This window comes from Culicoides brevitarsis, chromosome 2, assembly GCF_036172545.1.
Source record: "Culicoides brevitarsis isolate CSIRO-B50_1 chromosome 2, AGI_CSIRO_Cbre_v1, whole genome shotgun sequence".
Taxonomy (NCBI): domain Eukaryota; kingdom Metazoa; phylum Arthropoda; class Insecta; order Diptera; family Ceratopogonidae; genus Culicoides; species Culicoides brevitarsis.
In genome coordinates this window covers 27471514-27487365 of record NC_087086.1, presented here as the reverse complement: position 1 = coordinate 27487365, position 15852 = coordinate 27471514, and the positions used below count along the sequence as shown (strand labels likewise).

The window sequence follows — 15852 nt, the reverse complement described above, 5'->3', positions numbered from 1 at the left end:
AAATTTTTGAAACAAAAAAAAAAAAATAAAAAAGTTTGAAATAATTTTTTCATACAAAATGCCAATTTTTTTAAAAATTTTTAATCGTTTGTCAATATTTCTGTTGTTTTGAGTTTTTTACATTGACATTTGTGTATTAAAAGTTGATTTACAAAAAATTTAATTAAAATTAAAAAAAATACATACTTATAATAAAAAATAACTGTTGAAAAAAAAATTCAATAATTTTTATGAAAAATTTTTTTAAAGGAAATTTATGTTGGAATACGACTTTTAATACAAAAATTACTAAGGCTAATTAATGAAAATCAAAAATAAAGTCCAAAAATTTTTTAAAATAAAATGGGGGGGGGGGGCCAAAATAAAAAAAAAAGTTTTGAAATACTATTTTCATACCAAATGACAAAATTTTATCAATTTTTGAGCGTTAAATAATATTTTTGATGCTTTTTTTTATTATTTGCTTTGAAATTATTTAAAATAGATTTTAAAATATTTCACATTAAAAAATAAAGAAAAAAATTTCATACAAAATAAATGTCAAAAATTTTTTGAAAAAGAAAATTCAATTATTTTTATGAAAATTTTTTTTTAAAGGAAATTTATGTTGAAATACGATTTTAATACAAAAATTACTAAAAATTGAAAAATTTTTTTGAAAATTTCTTGAAAAATTATGAAAATACACCAAAAATTGGTAATTTTTGATGAAATTTTTAACTTTTTTTTTTATTTTGCCCCATTGGATTTTCGACTTTCAAAATGGGGCATCGGACAAAACTATTTAGTTTTATTTGGAGCGGCCTTAATATTTTTTTCAAATTTTCTTTTTTTTTTAATTTAACTTTTGTATTGAAAATTATATTATAAACCAATTTTTTCATGAATTGTCTTCTCTAAAAAAATTCAAAAGTTTTTTCAAAATTTTTTGACACTTATTTTTTGAAATAAAAATTTTAAAGCAGAAAACTTTTGTTCAAAGATAATTTTTTACTGTTCAAAATTGACAATTTCTTTTTAAATTTCTTAAAAAATCTCCACAAAATTGATAATTTTTTCTTTATTTTGTCCCATTGGACTTTTGACTTATAAAATATGGCTCGACAAAAAAATTAAAAACTTAATTTGAAACGGCCTAACTGTCAAAAAATCAAAACAAACTCATTTTCACGGTGCTGTTCTACGAAAAAACTTCAATTTTTCTCATAAAATGAACAAATTACTGAATCCCGTGCTACTGCGTCACGTTTTTCGCGTGACAACGCAACAAAATGCCCCAAAAATCGGCTCCAACGTGCGATATTTGTGTGACAAAGTCAAAGAACCGTCGAAAGCCGAGGACGAATCGCTCGACGCATTGATTCCCAAAATGAGTGGCTTCGCAAAGGCCTTTGAAAAGCAAGAACAAGCCGTTCAGGACGAACGAACGCCCAAAGAGGAGCCCGTACAGTCCTTTGCTGCAATGTTACGACACTCGAAATTCATTGGCGTAAGTTATTTTGCTTTTTTCTTTTATAAAAAAACTGCATTAACCTCGATTTTTCTGATTTTCAGTTGGGAGATCCAGAGAATAAAATCGTGACAGGACAAATTTTCCATGTCGTTGGCGACGATTTGTACATCGACTTTGGCTGGAAGTTCCATTGTGTGTGTCAGCGACCCCTAAAAAACAGCGAGGCGTATGTCAGAGGGGCAAAAGTCAGACTGAGGATCAAAGATTTGGAGTTATCGACCAAATTTTTGGGTTCAGACAAGGATTTGACGATATTGGAAGCCGATTGCCAGTTATTGGGACTCGTTTATTCGCCGAAAAAGAACGAAGTTGCCTAGATGGATGGAAAAAAATCAGTTAGAAATAGAAAATTTACTAAAATTTAGTCAAAAAATAGTTTTTATTTAACAAAATTTCTTCTTTTTTCAATATTTTAGTAAGAAAAATTACTCAGTATGAGCGACAACGACGAACAAATTCGATAAAAAGTGGAAATAATCTTCCTCAACAATTTTCACGTAGGACAATCCAGTGTAAGGAGGTTCTGTATCGGGTTCCACAAGCACCATTTCGTCATCTTGACACATTTTTTTGTTGGAATCATCTTCACTTTCCATCGCCGATTGCTCCGTTTCGAACATTACGTGACGTTTTTGCGACGTGCTCGTGGATGGCTTCAAAATTGACTTCAACGGAGTCGATTGATCTTTGGATGTCTTGGAAATTTCGGGTTTTCCCTTGCCAATTGGGCTAATTGGGACCGTCGTATCGAACAAACCTTCACTAATGTGCTTATGATGGAGCTTTTTCGCCAAATTTACTCGCAATGACTTTGCGTGATCGGTACTTTTCACAATGGGAACTGGCGTTTTATCAAGCGTATCGTCCAAATCTTCCTCCGGAATTTGTTCCAGCGTGTCATCGTCCTTCGCTTGCACTGCTTTCATCAATACTTGACCGTGCTTCTTGCGTTTCCACATCTCGCGACTCACTTTTTTCCGCACAAAATCGTGAAATTGCAACAATTCCGTGCTCAGTTCGCGGCGAATCAATTGTTTTTCGCGGAACGACAAATGTTCACTCCGCAGGGCGAGCAAACTTTGCGACGCGAGTAACGTCAAAGTCATTTCCAACGCTGTCAAGCACGTTTTTCGGTCCAAATGTGACAAAAGTTCATTCGATGGTGCGATTCCCGATGGCGCGGTAAAGCTCGTAACGGACGTCATTGACAGAGATTTGCTGAAATGCGTTCGGGGACTGCCCGCCATGGGAGTTGTGGCCTGCGTTGGGGGCTGACTGTGCGTTGGCGTCGCTAAACGACTCAAATTTGTGTCAGACATTTGAAGAGAAGTGTCGGTTTCATCGGCATCGACCTCTTCGCCGGGCAAGTAGTTCAAGGGACGTTCACTAAAATTAAATTGTTGCAGATTTAGCGATTTAGTGAAGATACTGACGGCACTGAGAACTGTCCCAAATGACAAAGTGTTGTCTTGATTGAGCTTCGGGGCGCCAAATTGAATCTCAATGAGGGCGAAATACTTGCTAGGAATGAACTCGGATTCGCACATCAGCGTCAACAGGGGCGGGGAGAACCATAAAAGGCATCGCGAGCTGATTGTGATGATCTCGATGAGCCTAAAAAACGAAAAAAATATTAAAAATCAACCAAAAATTGATAAAAATTGAAAAAACTTACTGATTCATCGCTTCTACAATCTCATCTGTATTCTCGGCAAGGTCACGTGTCTCAATCAAGTCATCCAGTTCGGAATTTCCCGTGTCACGATTGTCGCCATCGATGAGTCTCTTCAATATTTTCGGACGATAGAGCAGCGAAACACTCGAATCCATCAAAATTTGCACGCAACGCATCAAATTCGCCATACTTTGTCCATGTTCGAGGCGCCAATATTGCTCATAGCGACACATTTCACACAAAAGTGCCAAAGTTGTCTTAATCAACTCAATGGCGTTCGGTTCCAAACATTGTTTCACCAGCAATAACGAGTCCAGCAAGAACTCTTCATGGATTCCAATGAAAAATATCGCATCTTTCTTGAAATTATGCCCGTGCGTCTCAAGCATCTTGGCTACCAATTGAATACCTTTGATATAAATGGGCCACCATTCCTGAATTTGCCACGTGGAGGTACCAGCATTGATTTTTTGCAACAATTCCTTCGGCGGCAACAGTTTCAACCAGAGATAATCCCCGACATCGGCGAAAAGTAGCTCTTTTGAACAGTCCCCGGATGCAAAAACGACCAGCAAATCCAGTAATTCCACAGAAATCTTTCGTTTTTCGTAATTTTGGATGATTCCGCTGAGACAACTCAATATCCGATGATAGATTTTCTCCGCGGTGAAGATATAATTCCAATTTTTATACGGATGTTGCTCGATTGTCATCGACAGATTCTTCAAAAGGATCAACGACAGCTCAGCAGATGTCTTTTTCGGGTCTTTTGGACTCAAAAATTGCGATTTTTCCGCAGATTTTCCATTTTTGGCGTCACTTTCCAATGCAAACAACTCCAAACAGACAATTTCCACGCAGGATTGCAACATACCAATCGAAATTGTGCGTTCTTGCACGATTGTCGATGAAAGCATGTCCTGTATTTTAATGCAAATCGCTAAAATTGAGTTTTTGGCACGCGGTAGTAAATTTTTGTAAAAATCCGCGAGGAATTTCAGTAATTTTTGTGAGTTTTCCAACAATTTTCTGTCATCATCTCGATTTTCCGTGTGATTTGTTGGAGAATTTCGAAGTAGGATCAAGTAAAGCTCAGCTAGGATGACCAAGGGACGAGAATCGTTCATATTTGTGGTCCTTTCAATCAATGTAGCGAGACATTGGTCGGCGAGTTGTGTCTGAGATGCCTCTGGGAACTTGCTGTAAATCGGTTTGCACTTCATGATCAGGATTATCAAGTCTTTGAACGATTGCAACCGGCAAAGCCATTCCGGAGTCGAGTCTAATAAGACTTCCGTTTCCTCGGGCAGAGTGAAAATTTGCTTCAACCACCTTTGGAAGTTGGATTTTTCGAGAAATCGTTCGATAACGGCACGAAAATTCTCGTCAAACTTTGCTCCGACTGCCACGCGGAATACTTCGACGCCCAAAATGTTGAAAAGTTGCGAATACGCCTTGATTTGTGGATAAATTTCAGTTGTAAACAACGGGGCACAGATGGAACTCCAAAATTCCTTCTTTTCCATCAGATCCGAGACCAGACCTTGCATGTTGTTCTTCCAAAGTGAGTGGAAAAGTGTCATAATTCGACTCAACAAGGGACTTGCAATTTTTTCCGGCGATTTTCCGACGACATCCAAGAATTCCTGCATGTAATCCAAAATTCCCTCATTTTCCATCTCCTTGGATTTTTTCTTCGTCGCTTTGATTTGCTCCAAAAATCGTTTTTCATGCTCGTAGCTGATTTTGAAGAAGGCTTCTGTCAATCCCGGTTGCTTTTCGATGCAACTTTCGACGAATTCCAGAATCGCAACTTTTAACTGATGACTTTCGAGGTCGTCTCGTAAGCGTTGCAGGAAAATCAATCGAATTTGGTCCGGTTCCATGTCCAAACACGCCAACAGCGACATTTGAAACTCCAGGGCAAAGCGACGTAAGAGCCGACAAGCCAAAATGGGCAACCGTTGATTGAAAATGTTGTTCATGTAACTCGTGACGACGGAAATAATCCGCAATGTGTCGACTTGTTTCGGTTGCGCGTAAATCAGAGACTCAATTGGGGTCAACTGATGCTCCGTACTTTCTTCGACTTCTTGTTTGTATCGCAAAATCTGCATGAGGACCGTTAAGGCAAGCTGAATGATGTAATTGACGCCCGAATCGCCAGATGTCATCCAGTTGCTCTCGTTTTCCATGATGATTTGCAGTTGATCGTTGCCCACGGCGATCAAACGGAGCAAGGGAATACCGTTGCCCAAGTGCAACAAGCTGTGGATGCAAATTTGGCGTAAAAGTTTTTTCCCGGGATGATCGGAAGGTTGAAGAATGTCGAAGAAATGACGGAGGATGAGGGTGTTAAGTTCGATGCGGGTTTTTTCGGTGTCGAAATTCCATGTATGAAGGTTCGGGAAGACCTCGCGGAGTAAGAAGATGAGTCCAGGTAAGTCAACGAGGTCGACGTTGTCTTTGTTGAGCTGAAAATGAAAGTAGTTTTAATGAGAAATTGAAAATCTAAATTAAAAAAAAATAAAAATTAAAAAAATTAAAAAAAAAAATCTAAGTTCAATGTACAGAAAAAAGTTAATTTTTAGAAATTTAATGCAATACTTTAGAATATTTTTTTAAATTTTAATTTTGAAAATTTTATGTTTTTTTTTAATAAAAAAATCTTCAAAATTAAATAAAAATTTTGAACATTTTTTTAAATTTAAATTTTGAAAATTTTATGTTTTTTTTTCAATAAAAAAATCTTTAAAATTAAATAAAAATTTTTAACATTTTTTAAAATTTTAATTTTGAAAATTTTATGTTTTTTTTTAATAAAAAAATCTTCAAAATTAAATAAAAATTTTTAACATTTTTTTAAATTTTATGTTTTTTTTTTAATAAAAAAATCTTCAAAATTAAATAAAAATTTTGAACATTTTTTTTAAAATTAAATTTTTAAAATTTTATGTTTTTTTTTCAATAAAAAAATCTTCAAAATTAAAAAGAATTTTGAATTTTTTTTAAATTTAAATTTTGAAAATTTTATGTTTTTTTTATAAAAAAATCTTTAAAATAAAATAAAAATTTTGAACATTTTTTTTAAAATTAAATTTTTAAAATTTTATGTTTTTTTTTAATAAAAAAATTTTCAAAATTTTTATTTAATTTAATTAATTTATTTAATTTAAATTTTGAAAATTTTATGTTTTTTTTTCAATAAAAAAAATCTTTAAAATGAAATAAAAATTTTTAACATTTTTTAAAATTTTAATTTTGAAAATTTTTAATAAATTTCAAAATTTTAAAAAACATTTTTTAAAATTTTAATTTTGAAAATTTTATTTTTTTTTTAATAAAAAAATCTTCAAAATTAAATAAAAATTTTTAACATTTTTTAAAATTTTAATTTTGAAAATTTTATTTTTTTTTTCAATAAAAAAATCTTTAAAATTAAATAAAAATTTTTAACATTTTTTAAAATTTTATGTTTTTTTTTAATAAAAAAATCTTCAAAATTAAATAAAAATTTTGGAAAAATTTAAAAATTTCTTAAAATTAAACTCTATTTGAATTTCATTTATTTTTTAAATTTTTAGTTCAAATTTAAGTTGAAAATGAAAATTTTGTTAAATAAAAGAAAATAAATAGAAAATTCTTACAAATAGAAAAACTTTGTATATTTAATAAAAGATTTAAAAAAAAATAAAAAAAAATGGAAAAATATTTTAAAAAATCTTCAAATAAGAATTTTAGTAATTTTTGACAAAAAAGTTTTAGAGTTCATTTAAAGTTTTTTAAATTTTTTCCACTTTTTTCAATTTTGGATGTTTTTTTAAATTACTTTTATTAGCAATCCTCAATAAAAAAGACTAAATTCAACAACTTACCTTCTTATAAACCACCAAAAAGTCAAAATATTCCTTCAAAAAGAGATATTTTCCTTGATTCTTCTCGAAATTGATCAAATAATTGCCCACCAACTCCGGCTCAAACCCATGTCCGTTGGCGTATTCGTGAAATCCTAGCCCAGTGACCTTCATTGAAGGCAAAATTCCCAAGTTGAGCACTCGTGTGACGATTTCCTGATCAAAAAGTGGCACCAAAGCTGTACAAACCCGCAAACAGACCGCCATGAGTTCCAATGGAGGTTCCTGCACGGCACGGAATTTCGTGAGCAAATCAAAGACCATTTCCGTTGGATGCACCATAAACTCGTTAATTTGCGACGGGTGTTTTGTACGTCGAAGAACCGATGCAAGAAATTCCAATCCAATTGTGATTTTTGTGACACAATTCGGATCGATTTCGGTGTAATGCATCAATTGTCGCAACAAATGATCGATTTCGTGATGCAAAACGGTGAAAAAATTAATTTGGGTGCGGAAATGACAGAAAGTTCGTCCACCTTTGTCGACAACGACGACTTCCGAGCCTTTTGGGATGCGATATTCGGGGACTCCGGCAAAGGGACGGTAATCCTGGACCAGTAGGAAGGTGTCTTGTTCCTGACTGGGCTTCAAAAAGTATCGATCCGGAATGTATTCTTCCGTGTAAACCGGAAGTTCTTCGATTATCGATTGGATATGTTTGCTACTGGCAGCTCCGGATTGCGACAAAGCACTTGCAATGCGACTGAGTTGTGTAAAAGTGACGGGAAAACTTTCCATTGCGACATCCAACAAGCCTCGAAGTCCATTTCCTTCTTCTTGACGACAGAAATCCTCCGCTATTTCCGGGGTTTTGAGCAATTCCGACGTCAATTCGTAGATTTTTTGATGATTACAAACGGAAACAGCGTCAAAAAGGTCACAAAGTACTCCAAGATGGTTGTAAATTGTCTTCCGCACCACAACAGCTACTTTACTTTCGGCATCTTTGAACGTTTTGTGCGAAATCATAGCGAGAAGCCACTCAAACGACTTGAGTTGTACCGCCCGAGACCCCAATTGACGATGTTTATTGGCGATTTCATCATCAACGCGACTTTCTTTGAGTCGAAAGTTGACCAACATCCATGCAAGTAACAACGGACCATGTTCCGGGAACTGATGCAGGCTTAAAATTGTCTTATTAAGTGACGCTACCAACTCTTGAACGTACTCTTCGCCTTGATTTTCATTCAAATCGAAGATTTTCAGCACAACTGCGACCTCGTGGAACATTAATTCCTGCAAAAGTTGCGCGTGATACGAATTATCGGCGTTTAAATATTGTTGCTGCCTGCCAAATGAGTGACTTTTGAAGATTTCCAGCAATTTTTTCACATCTTTCACATCCGTACTGCCCAAATAGTCGATCGCAAGCAAAATTATCTGCAAAACGGTGATTTCCTCACGTACATTTCGCTCGTTCCAAGCAATTAATTTGCCGGCACTGTTAAATAAATCGCCATGAACAGCTTTTTCGGGCAAAGATTTGCTTGCGAGGTCCTCCAATTGTCCAATGTACGAAGAAAGCAACTTTTTAACCTCAATTTTCTTCAAAGCAGCGGCATATTCGGCGGCATAAGGATGCTCCGAACTGTCAGAATGGAATTCCAAGAGAGTTTTGACGGTTTTTAGTAAAATCATTCGTTCCAAGGAGTAGTAGGACCAAATTTCGTTCAATAATTTGAGCATTGCTGACTCGGTTGAGATGTAATTCGCCAAAGATGTCGACGAACCTTTGTATTCATTGATCAGGTAATGGCATAAAATCTCCCACGTTTGAATGGCATCAAGATTCTAAAAGGAAAAAATTGATTAGAAATGAGAAAAACTTGTTTTTAGGTCAAATTTTACCAAATATTGCTGCAATTTTTGTGAAAAAGTCAAAAGTTTCTCCTGTCCCGACTTTTTCAGCAAATCTTTCAACTTTTGATCCGACTCCGGGTTGTTTTTGTGAAACTGTTTCAAGCCATCCAGCAGTTGGGGAGCGACAGAAGTCAGTTGTTCACTCACAATCTTCGTTGGAGTCTCGAAATTGATGCCGGAGACCAATTGCCACAAACGTTTCCATTGACTGCGAAAAGCGCGATAAAGATTTTTGTTCATTTTCGATTAATTTCACGTAAATTTTCAATACTTACATCACGTCTCCTTGATTTCCAGACATTTTTTTATTGTCTTATCCAATATTTGTGTATTTTTAATCCTAATTTTGCTTGTTTTTAGCTTTTTATTGACCGGCGCGTGCAAAAAATCGTTTGTTTTTTGTTTACCTTTCGCCGTTTGACGTTTCTCGCTGTCAAGTTCAACCTGTCAAACCGGCTTGGGAAAGCAAATTTTGCGACGCAAACTAATTTCAACAGATTTTCGTGGAATTCAGACGAATATTGAGATAAAAAGCTGTAAAAGTCGTAGTTAAGGTCTAGAAGATCATCGTTTTACCCAAGATTTGTGTCGAAAATTCATAGAAAAGTTGTAGAAGACAATGGCAGCCTCCGTAGACGGTGTGTTCGTACAATCGCTCGCCGACAAAATCAAAACATCCAAAATTTTGGTTGTCGGTGCTGGCGGCATTGGCTGTGAGATCTTGAAAAACTTGGTGATGTCCGGATTTAAAGACATTGAAATCGTAAGTTCTTAAAAAATACAAAAATTTCTTCAAAATTTTAACATTTTTCGAAATTTTCTTGCAGATTGACTTGGATACCATCGACGTAAGTAACTTGAATCGCCAATTTTTGTTCCACAAAGAGCACGTTGGCAAGTCCAAGGCTCAAGTAGCGCGCGAAAGTGCTTTGGCGTTCAATCCTAATGTCGAAATTAAAGCTTATCATGACAGTATTACCACGTAAGTTCCGTTTTTCTTCTTTTTTTGGCTTTCATAATGTGATGAAATTATTTTTTTTTGTAGGCCCAACTACGGTGTAAGTTTCTTCCAACGATTCAAAGTGGTGCTGAATGCTTTGGACAATCGCGTTGCTCGAAATCACGTCAATCGCATGTGTTTGACGGCAGATGTGCCCTTAATTGAAAGCGGAACTGCCGGATACAACGGGCAAGTAGAGCTCATTAAACGTGGATTGACTCAATGTTATGAATGTACACCCAAATCTGCTCAGAAAACGTATCCGGGATGCACAATTCGTAATACGCCATCGGAACCGGTTCATTGTATCGTTTGGGCGAAGCATTTGTTCAAGTAAGTTTTGATTTTTTTTCGATTTTGAGATCGTTTGATTTTAATTTTGCAACTTTTTGTTCATTTTTCTACAAAAAAAGTAAAAAAAAATATTTTTTTAATTTAAAATGAAGGTTTTTGAGCTTTTTTTTTCAAAATATTTAAAAAAAATAATTAAATTTTAAAATTAATTAAGGCCGCTCCAAATTTATTTTGAACTTTTTGTCCCAAAAACTGTTTTTCAAAATGGGGGGGGGGGCAAAAAAAAAAAAAAAATTGAAATACTTTTTCATACAAAATGGTTTTTAAAAGTTTTTTGTCATTTTCAAAATTTAAGTTGATTTTAAATCTACATTGAGAAAATAATTTAAAATTTTCTCAGAGAAATTTAAACAAAAAAATTTTAAAAATAACTGTCAAAAAATTTTGAAAAAAATTTTTTTGAAAAAAATTTTAAAGAAGAAAATTCATGTTAAAATACGATTTTTGATACAAAAATTCTTAAAAATTGAAAATTTTTTAAAAAATTTAGGGAAATTCCTTGAAAAAATGTGAAAAAAGACCAAAAAACGGTCAATTTTGATGAAATTTTTAACTTTTTTTTTTATTTTGCCCCATTGGATTTTCGACTTTTGAAATGGGGCATGGGACAAAAAGTTCAAAAAAAATTTGGAGCGGCCTAAAATTAAAATAAATTTTTTACTAGCAATTTTTCGATTTTTAACAATTTTTCAAATTTTTAATATTTTTTATTTGTATTTTTTTTTTTCAATTTTTCACTTGAAAGTTTGTTTTTAAATTGATTTAATTTTTTTTTTTATGAAAAAGTCTTTCATTTTTTTTTTAATTCTTCTCTTCCGATTAAAAATAATTTTTTTAAAGGGACAAAAAGTGGAAAAATAATTTTAAAAATTTGAAAAAATAATTTTTAATTTTTTTCAGTCAATTATTTGGCGAGGAAAACGCCGACGAAGATGTCTCTCCAGACACCGCAGATCCCGAGTTAGGAGGAGAAGCTGGCAACGAAGCTTTGTCCACGGAAGCGAACGAAAAGGGAAATGTCGATCGTGTCAACACGCGTCAATGGGCGCAACGTTGCGGTTACGATGCCGAAAAGCTCTTCAACAAATTCTTCCACGACGACATCCAATATCTCCTCAGCATGGCAAATTTGTGGAAAAATCGTCAAGCCCCCACACCCGCCAAATGGGGCGAACTCGGCGAAGCGACTCCCGATTTGACCGGAACGCAACGTGATCAAGTTGTCTGGACTTTGCGTGACTGCGGCGACATTTTCGCTGCAAGTATCTCGGCTTTGAGCACGGAACTTTCCTCGAAACCGGATGGCGATCATCTCGTGTGGGACAAAGATGACAAACACGCGATGGATTTTGTGGCTGCATGTGCGAATATTCGCGCGCATATCTTCAACATCACGAAAAAATCACGTTTTGACGTGAAATCCATCTCGGGCAACATCATTCCAGCGATTGCCACGACAAATGCCATCACTGCGGGCATCTCTGTCATGCATGCGTTCAAAGTGCTGCAAGAAAACTACAAAAATTGCCAATCGGTTTACATGCGATTGCGTCCCAATCCACGAAATCAACTTTTTGTACCGGAACGCGAACTCACAGCGCCCAATCCAAAGTGCTATGTGTGTGCCGCCAAGCCCGAAGTGATGTTAAAAGTCGATACAGAGAAGATCACAGTTGGCGAATTCCGCGATACCATCATGATACAAGCCCTAAACATGATAAATCCCGATGTCATGATGGAAGACGGCAAAGGTACGATTGTCATCTCGTCCGAAGAAGGCGAAACGGACTGCAACTTGGAGAAAAAACTCAAAGAATTAAACATCGTTGATGGTTCCATCCTGAAAGCGGACGACTTTTTGCAGAATTACGAGTTGACGATCACCATTTTGCACAAGGAAGCAGGTCGTGATGAAGCGTTGTTCGAAGTTATTGCCGATCCGGACACCTTGAAACCCGAAAACCAGGCGAAAGAAGAGGAAAGCAAGCAAGAAAATGGCGCGGCGTCAAGTAACAAAATGGAAACGGAAGACGACGATGACGACTTGTGCATTGTGGAAGAAGAGGAAGCAGCGGCAGCTCCAAGTACAAGTCAGAAAACGGCTCCGGAGAAACGCAAAACAGAAGATGATGCTGGACCTTCGACGAAACGCGTTAAAGTATCGGCACCTGCTGAAGATGATGATGATGTCATTCTTATCGATTAGGTTTAAAATGAGAAAAATGAAAAAAAAAAAAAATATTTAAAAGAAAGTAGAAAATAATGTTCACTTACATTTCAAAAATGATCTTATCCTAAAGTTAAAGAGAAAAATTAAATTTTTGAATAAAGATCTTAATGTTTTTTTTTTTGTAAGTTTTATTCAATTTTAACTCTCTTCAGTCGGCTTGGAGTCTGATTTTCTGTACAAATACCTTAAATATCTGTAAAAAAAATTTTTTTTAAATTTATTGTTTAATGAAGAACGCTTTAAATTTATTTCGAAATTTTGTCCCTTATGAAAAGTCAAAAATTATCAAAATTCATCAAAAATTGCCATTTTTTGCGTTTATAAAAATTTTTTCAAGAATTTTTGTCAAAAAAAAACTTTCAAGGCCGCTCCAAATGAAAATCAAAAATAAAGTCCAAAAATTTTGAAAATAAAATTGGGGAGGGCAAAATAAAAAAAAAAATGAAATACTTAAAAAAAAAATTTTCAAAAAAATGACAAAATTTTAACAATTTTTGATCGTTGATCAACATTTTTGTTGTTTTTTAATAATCTTCTTTGAAATTTTCAAATTAAAAATTGATTTTCGATCATTTTTTTAATTGAAAATTTAAAATTTCATAAAAAATAACTGTCAAAAAATTTGAAAAAAAAATCCAGTAATTTTATGAAAAATATTTTTAGAGAAGAAAATTCAAGTTAAAATATGATTTTTAAAACAAAAATTAAAATAATTGAAAAATTTTTATAAATTTTTTTGAAAATGTCTTGAAATATTATGAAAATACACCAAATAACGATGAATTTTGATGAAATTTTTAACTTTTTTTTTTATTTTGCCCCACTGGATTTTTGACTTTTGAAATGAGGTATCGGACTTTATTTTTGATTTTCATTTGGAGCGGCCCAAAATAATTTTTATAAACTTTTAACAATGGTTTTCATTTTTGACAAATTCATCAATATTTTTGACTTTAATTTTCTTTTAAATTTTAAAAATTAATTTAAATTTTATTTAAAGCTTTAGTCATTCCATTATTTTTTTTTTAATTTCTAAAATATTTAATTAAATTTGACTTAAATTTTTTTTTTATTTTTTTTATAAATAAAATAATTTATTTATCGTTTGTGTTCTTCTCAAAAATATTTTTTATTTAAAAAAATAAAATAAATAAAATTAAATTTGAATTAAAAAATGTTAAAATCAAATTTTTTTAAATTTTTTTTTTAATTTCTGACTAGAAAATATTTTTAATTTATCTAAATTCTCAATAAAATATTGAAAAACGCTTAAAAATTATCTTTTTATCGTCCTTTTTTTAATGTATTTAATTTTTTTTTTCCCGAAATTAAAAAAAAATTATTGGACAAAAAATTGGAAATAAATTTAAAACAGCTCTTAATAATTTTTTTTACTCACATCAAAATCCCAAAAGCAATCAGTAAAAATATATTACTGAAGAGGAAAAAGGCTCCTGGCAGAATATCTAACGTGTGATAATAGATAACCGCATAAATTGGCACAAAAATGATCGAATCCAAGTTTTCCGTTATACCCAAAAGTGAGAAAACTCTTCCAATTTCATTGCCATCGACCAATTTCGAAATCATACTTTTGATAATAAAGTACCTCACGTAATAAAAGAAGTCAACAGTTACTCCAACATATGCCATGAACGTTGAATGTGCGAACGCCTGGTAATTTTTACATAAAATTTCATCAAAACTTAAAAAAAATCAACTAAAAACTCACCAAAATAGGATTTGCTGCAATGGATCCTGCGATAGAAATCATCGCCATGACTGGATCCGACATTCTTAGACATTTGGAAAAGACGAGAGTAGCAATTCCTGTGCCTAGGATGCCAATTACGGTGTAATATGAGACAAAAATACTAAATTCCGTTGTCCAGTTGAGCGCTTTGCGGCAGTAGAGGATGTAAAGTTCGTCTTCACCGAATGTGGCACAAATGACGGCGTTCAGTAAGACGACAAAAAGCAGGATTTTACGTTTATTGCTGGGACGAGGGACTTTTAGAACGGTAATCGAGTCTTTGATGTGACTCGGATCAAAGAAATCCGCACAAAAATTGCGTTTTTTCTGCATTTCCATGACTGGAAGATCAACTGATGGCTCGTTTTTGGTCTTGGCATCGACATTTCCATTCACATTCGACTGACTTGGAGCATTTTTCGCCTTGACATCGGGCAACCAAAGGATAACTGTGACAATTCCGATGATCTGAGTGAATAAATTGACGGTAAATAATTCTAAAAAATTTTAAAAATTATTTAAATTAATTTAAACGAAGCAAAAATTAAGAAAAACTTACGTTTATAGCTCAAAATATCAAAGAAAATCCCTCCAAGTGGCGAAGCAAATATCCCCAAGGCCGTTCGGAACATACTGAAGAACCCAATTCTAAACGTTCGGTAATCCTCCGTCGTTGTAATCGCCAAATAACTATCAATACCGACCCCGTACAACGATTTCCCTCCAAAAAGCGACATACAAATGCTCGAAACGTAAATTGTGAGATCTATGGGCATTTCATCGTAAAATACCGCCGACAAAATATAAATAATCGTCCCGATAATTTCTCCAATGAACGAAAAAAGGATAAAAACCTTGCGGATGTCGTGTTTATCGCTCCAGGAACCCGCGAAAATCACAATTAGCAAAGTTAGGCTCGTCGCGATCGGAGCTCTGATCGAATAAGTTTTCGAAATTAGCTTCTGGCTGTCCCTCTCGGCATCGCAAACCTTTAAAATTTTCGAAAGTTCGTCAATTTCGACGTCATTTCGTCCTTCTACGATCGTTACAAAGTGAAAAATGTCTCCGATACTCGCATTCGCTGCTGGAACATCGTCATAATTATGGATGAGAGTACAAATCTCTTTGTAGCGCACGTTATTCAGCTGATCGCACGTTTCAGCGTCGATTTTTAAATTAACGTGACATGCCTACTTATGATGAAAAAAAAAATAGTGAGAGAACAGAACACAAATCCAGAGAAATCTTACCTTTTGCAACTCGAACGTCGAATACGCGATCACGCCAAAGTACGCAGGACACAGAAAGAAAATTGTGATAAACTCAATCTTCAAATGTCCCCGAATTCTCCATAATTTTGCAAGTAAATCCTTTCTCTGATAGTTGAAAGAGTTCGAAAACATAATTTTTTTTTTAATAAAAAACGAAACCTTCACAGAAAACGGTTAAATTGAGACTAACTCAGCGCAGTCAATCAAGCGTTTTATCACTCTCCCGCTCTGCATTTCGTTTTTTTTTTTGTGGGATGGACATTTCTCGTAAGTAGA

The 15852-nt window shown here is 34.0% G+C and overlaps 4 protein-coding genes across 4 annotated transcripts; 2 read left to right on the top strand and 2 right to left on the bottom strand.

Moving 5' to 3' along the window:
- Window positions 1-1147: 1147 nt before the first annotated feature.
- On the top strand, window positions 1148-1878 carry LOC134832825 (small ribosomal subunit protein bS1m). The gene is made up of 2 exons (XM_063847006.1): window positions 1148-1489; window positions 1555-1878. Exons 1-2 carry the CDS (start codon window positions 1211-1213, stop codon window positions 1828-1830), a joined length of 555 nt encoding a protein of 184 aa, XP_063703076.1. The 5' UTR covers window positions 1148-1210; the 3' UTR covers window positions 1831-1878.
- LOC134832824 (nucleoporin Nup188) lies at window positions 1870-9377 on the bottom strand. The gene is made up of 5 exons (XM_063847005.1): window positions 9244-9377; window positions 8957-9176; window positions 7064-8899; window positions 3189-5662; window positions 1870-3127 (listed from the first exon to the last, which is right to left on the bottom strand). The coding sequence occupies exons 1-5, from the start codon at window positions 9267-9269 to the stop codon at window positions 1939-1941; spliced, it is 5745 nt and encodes a 1914-aa protein (XP_063703075.1). The 5' UTR covers window positions 9270-9377; the 3' UTR covers window positions 1870-1938.
- A 43-nt stretch (window positions 9378-9420) lies between these two features.
- Window positions 9421-12670, top strand: LOC134830921 (SUMO-activating enzyme subunit 2). The gene is made up of 4 exons (XM_063844537.1): window positions 9421-9731; window positions 9796-9950; window positions 10014-10301; window positions 11223-12670. The coding sequence occupies exons 1-4, from the start codon at window positions 9588-9590 to the stop codon at window positions 12526-12528; spliced, it is 1893 nt and encodes a 630-aa protein (XP_063700607.1). The 5' UTR covers window positions 9421-9587; the 3' UTR covers window positions 12529-12670.
- Window positions 12626-15719, bottom strand: LOC134830922 (lysosomal proton-coupled steroid conjugate and bile acid symporter SLC46A3-like). Its single transcript, XM_063844538.1, has 5 exons — window positions 15556-15719; window positions 14865-15495; window positions 14285-14802; window positions 13952-14226; window positions 12626-12745 (listed from the first exon to the last, which is right to left on the bottom strand). The coding sequence occupies exons 1-5, from the start codon at window positions 15706-15708 to the stop codon at window positions 12691-12693; spliced, it is 1632 nt and encodes a 543-aa protein (XP_063700608.1). The 5' UTR covers window positions 15709-15719; the 3' UTR covers window positions 12626-12690.
- Between the last annotated feature and the right edge of the window lie 133 nt (window positions 15720-15852).

Excerpts from the sequence above, each read along its gene's own strand:
- LOC134832825 (XM_063847006.1), top strand. The coding sequence starts at position 1,211 with ATGAACAAATTACTGAATCCCGTGCTACTGCGTCACGTTTTTCGCGTG. Across the intron at positions 1,490-1,554 it reads GACACTCGAAATTCATTGGC|TTGGGAGATCCAGAGAATAA; the intron begins GTAAGTTATTTT and ends TCTGATTTTCAG.
- LOC134832824 (XM_063847005.1), bottom strand. The coding sequence starts at position 9,269 with ATGTCTGGAAATCAAGGAGACGTGAT. Across the intron at positions 9,177-9,243 it reads GGAAATCAAGGAGACGTGAT|TCAATGGAAACGTTTGTGGC; the intron begins GTAAGTATTGAA and ends CGCTTTTCGCAG. Across the intron at positions 5,663-7,063 it reads TTTTGGTGGTTTATAAGAAG|CTCAACAAAGACAACGTCGA; the intron begins GTAAGTTGTTGA and ends TTTCATTTTCAG.
- LOC134830921 (XM_063844537.1), top strand. The coding sequence starts at position 9,588 with ATGGCAGCCTCCGTAGACGGTGTGTTCGTACAATCGCTCGCCGACAAA. Across the intron at positions 9,732-9,795 it reads GATTTAAAGACATTGAAATC|ATTGACTTGGATACCATCGA; the intron begins GTAAGTTCTTAA and ends ATTTTCTTGCAG. Across the intron at positions 10,302-11,222 it reads TGGGCGAAGCATTTGTTCAA|TCAATTATTTGGCGAGGAAA; the intron begins GTAAGTTTTGAT and ends AATTTTTTTCAG.
- LOC134830922 (XM_063844538.1), bottom strand. The coding sequence starts at position 15,708 with ATGTTTTCGAACTCTTTCAACTATCAGAGAAAGGATTTACTTGCAAAA. Across the intron at positions 15,496-15,555 it reads CGACGTTCGAGTTGCAAAAG|GCATGTCACGTTAATTTAAA; the intron begins GTAAGATTTCTC and ends CATCATAAGTAG. Across the intron at positions 14,227-14,284 it reads TTGCAGCAAATCCTATTTTG|GCGTTCGCACATTCAACGTT; the intron begins GTGAGTTTTTAG and ends AAAAATTACCAG.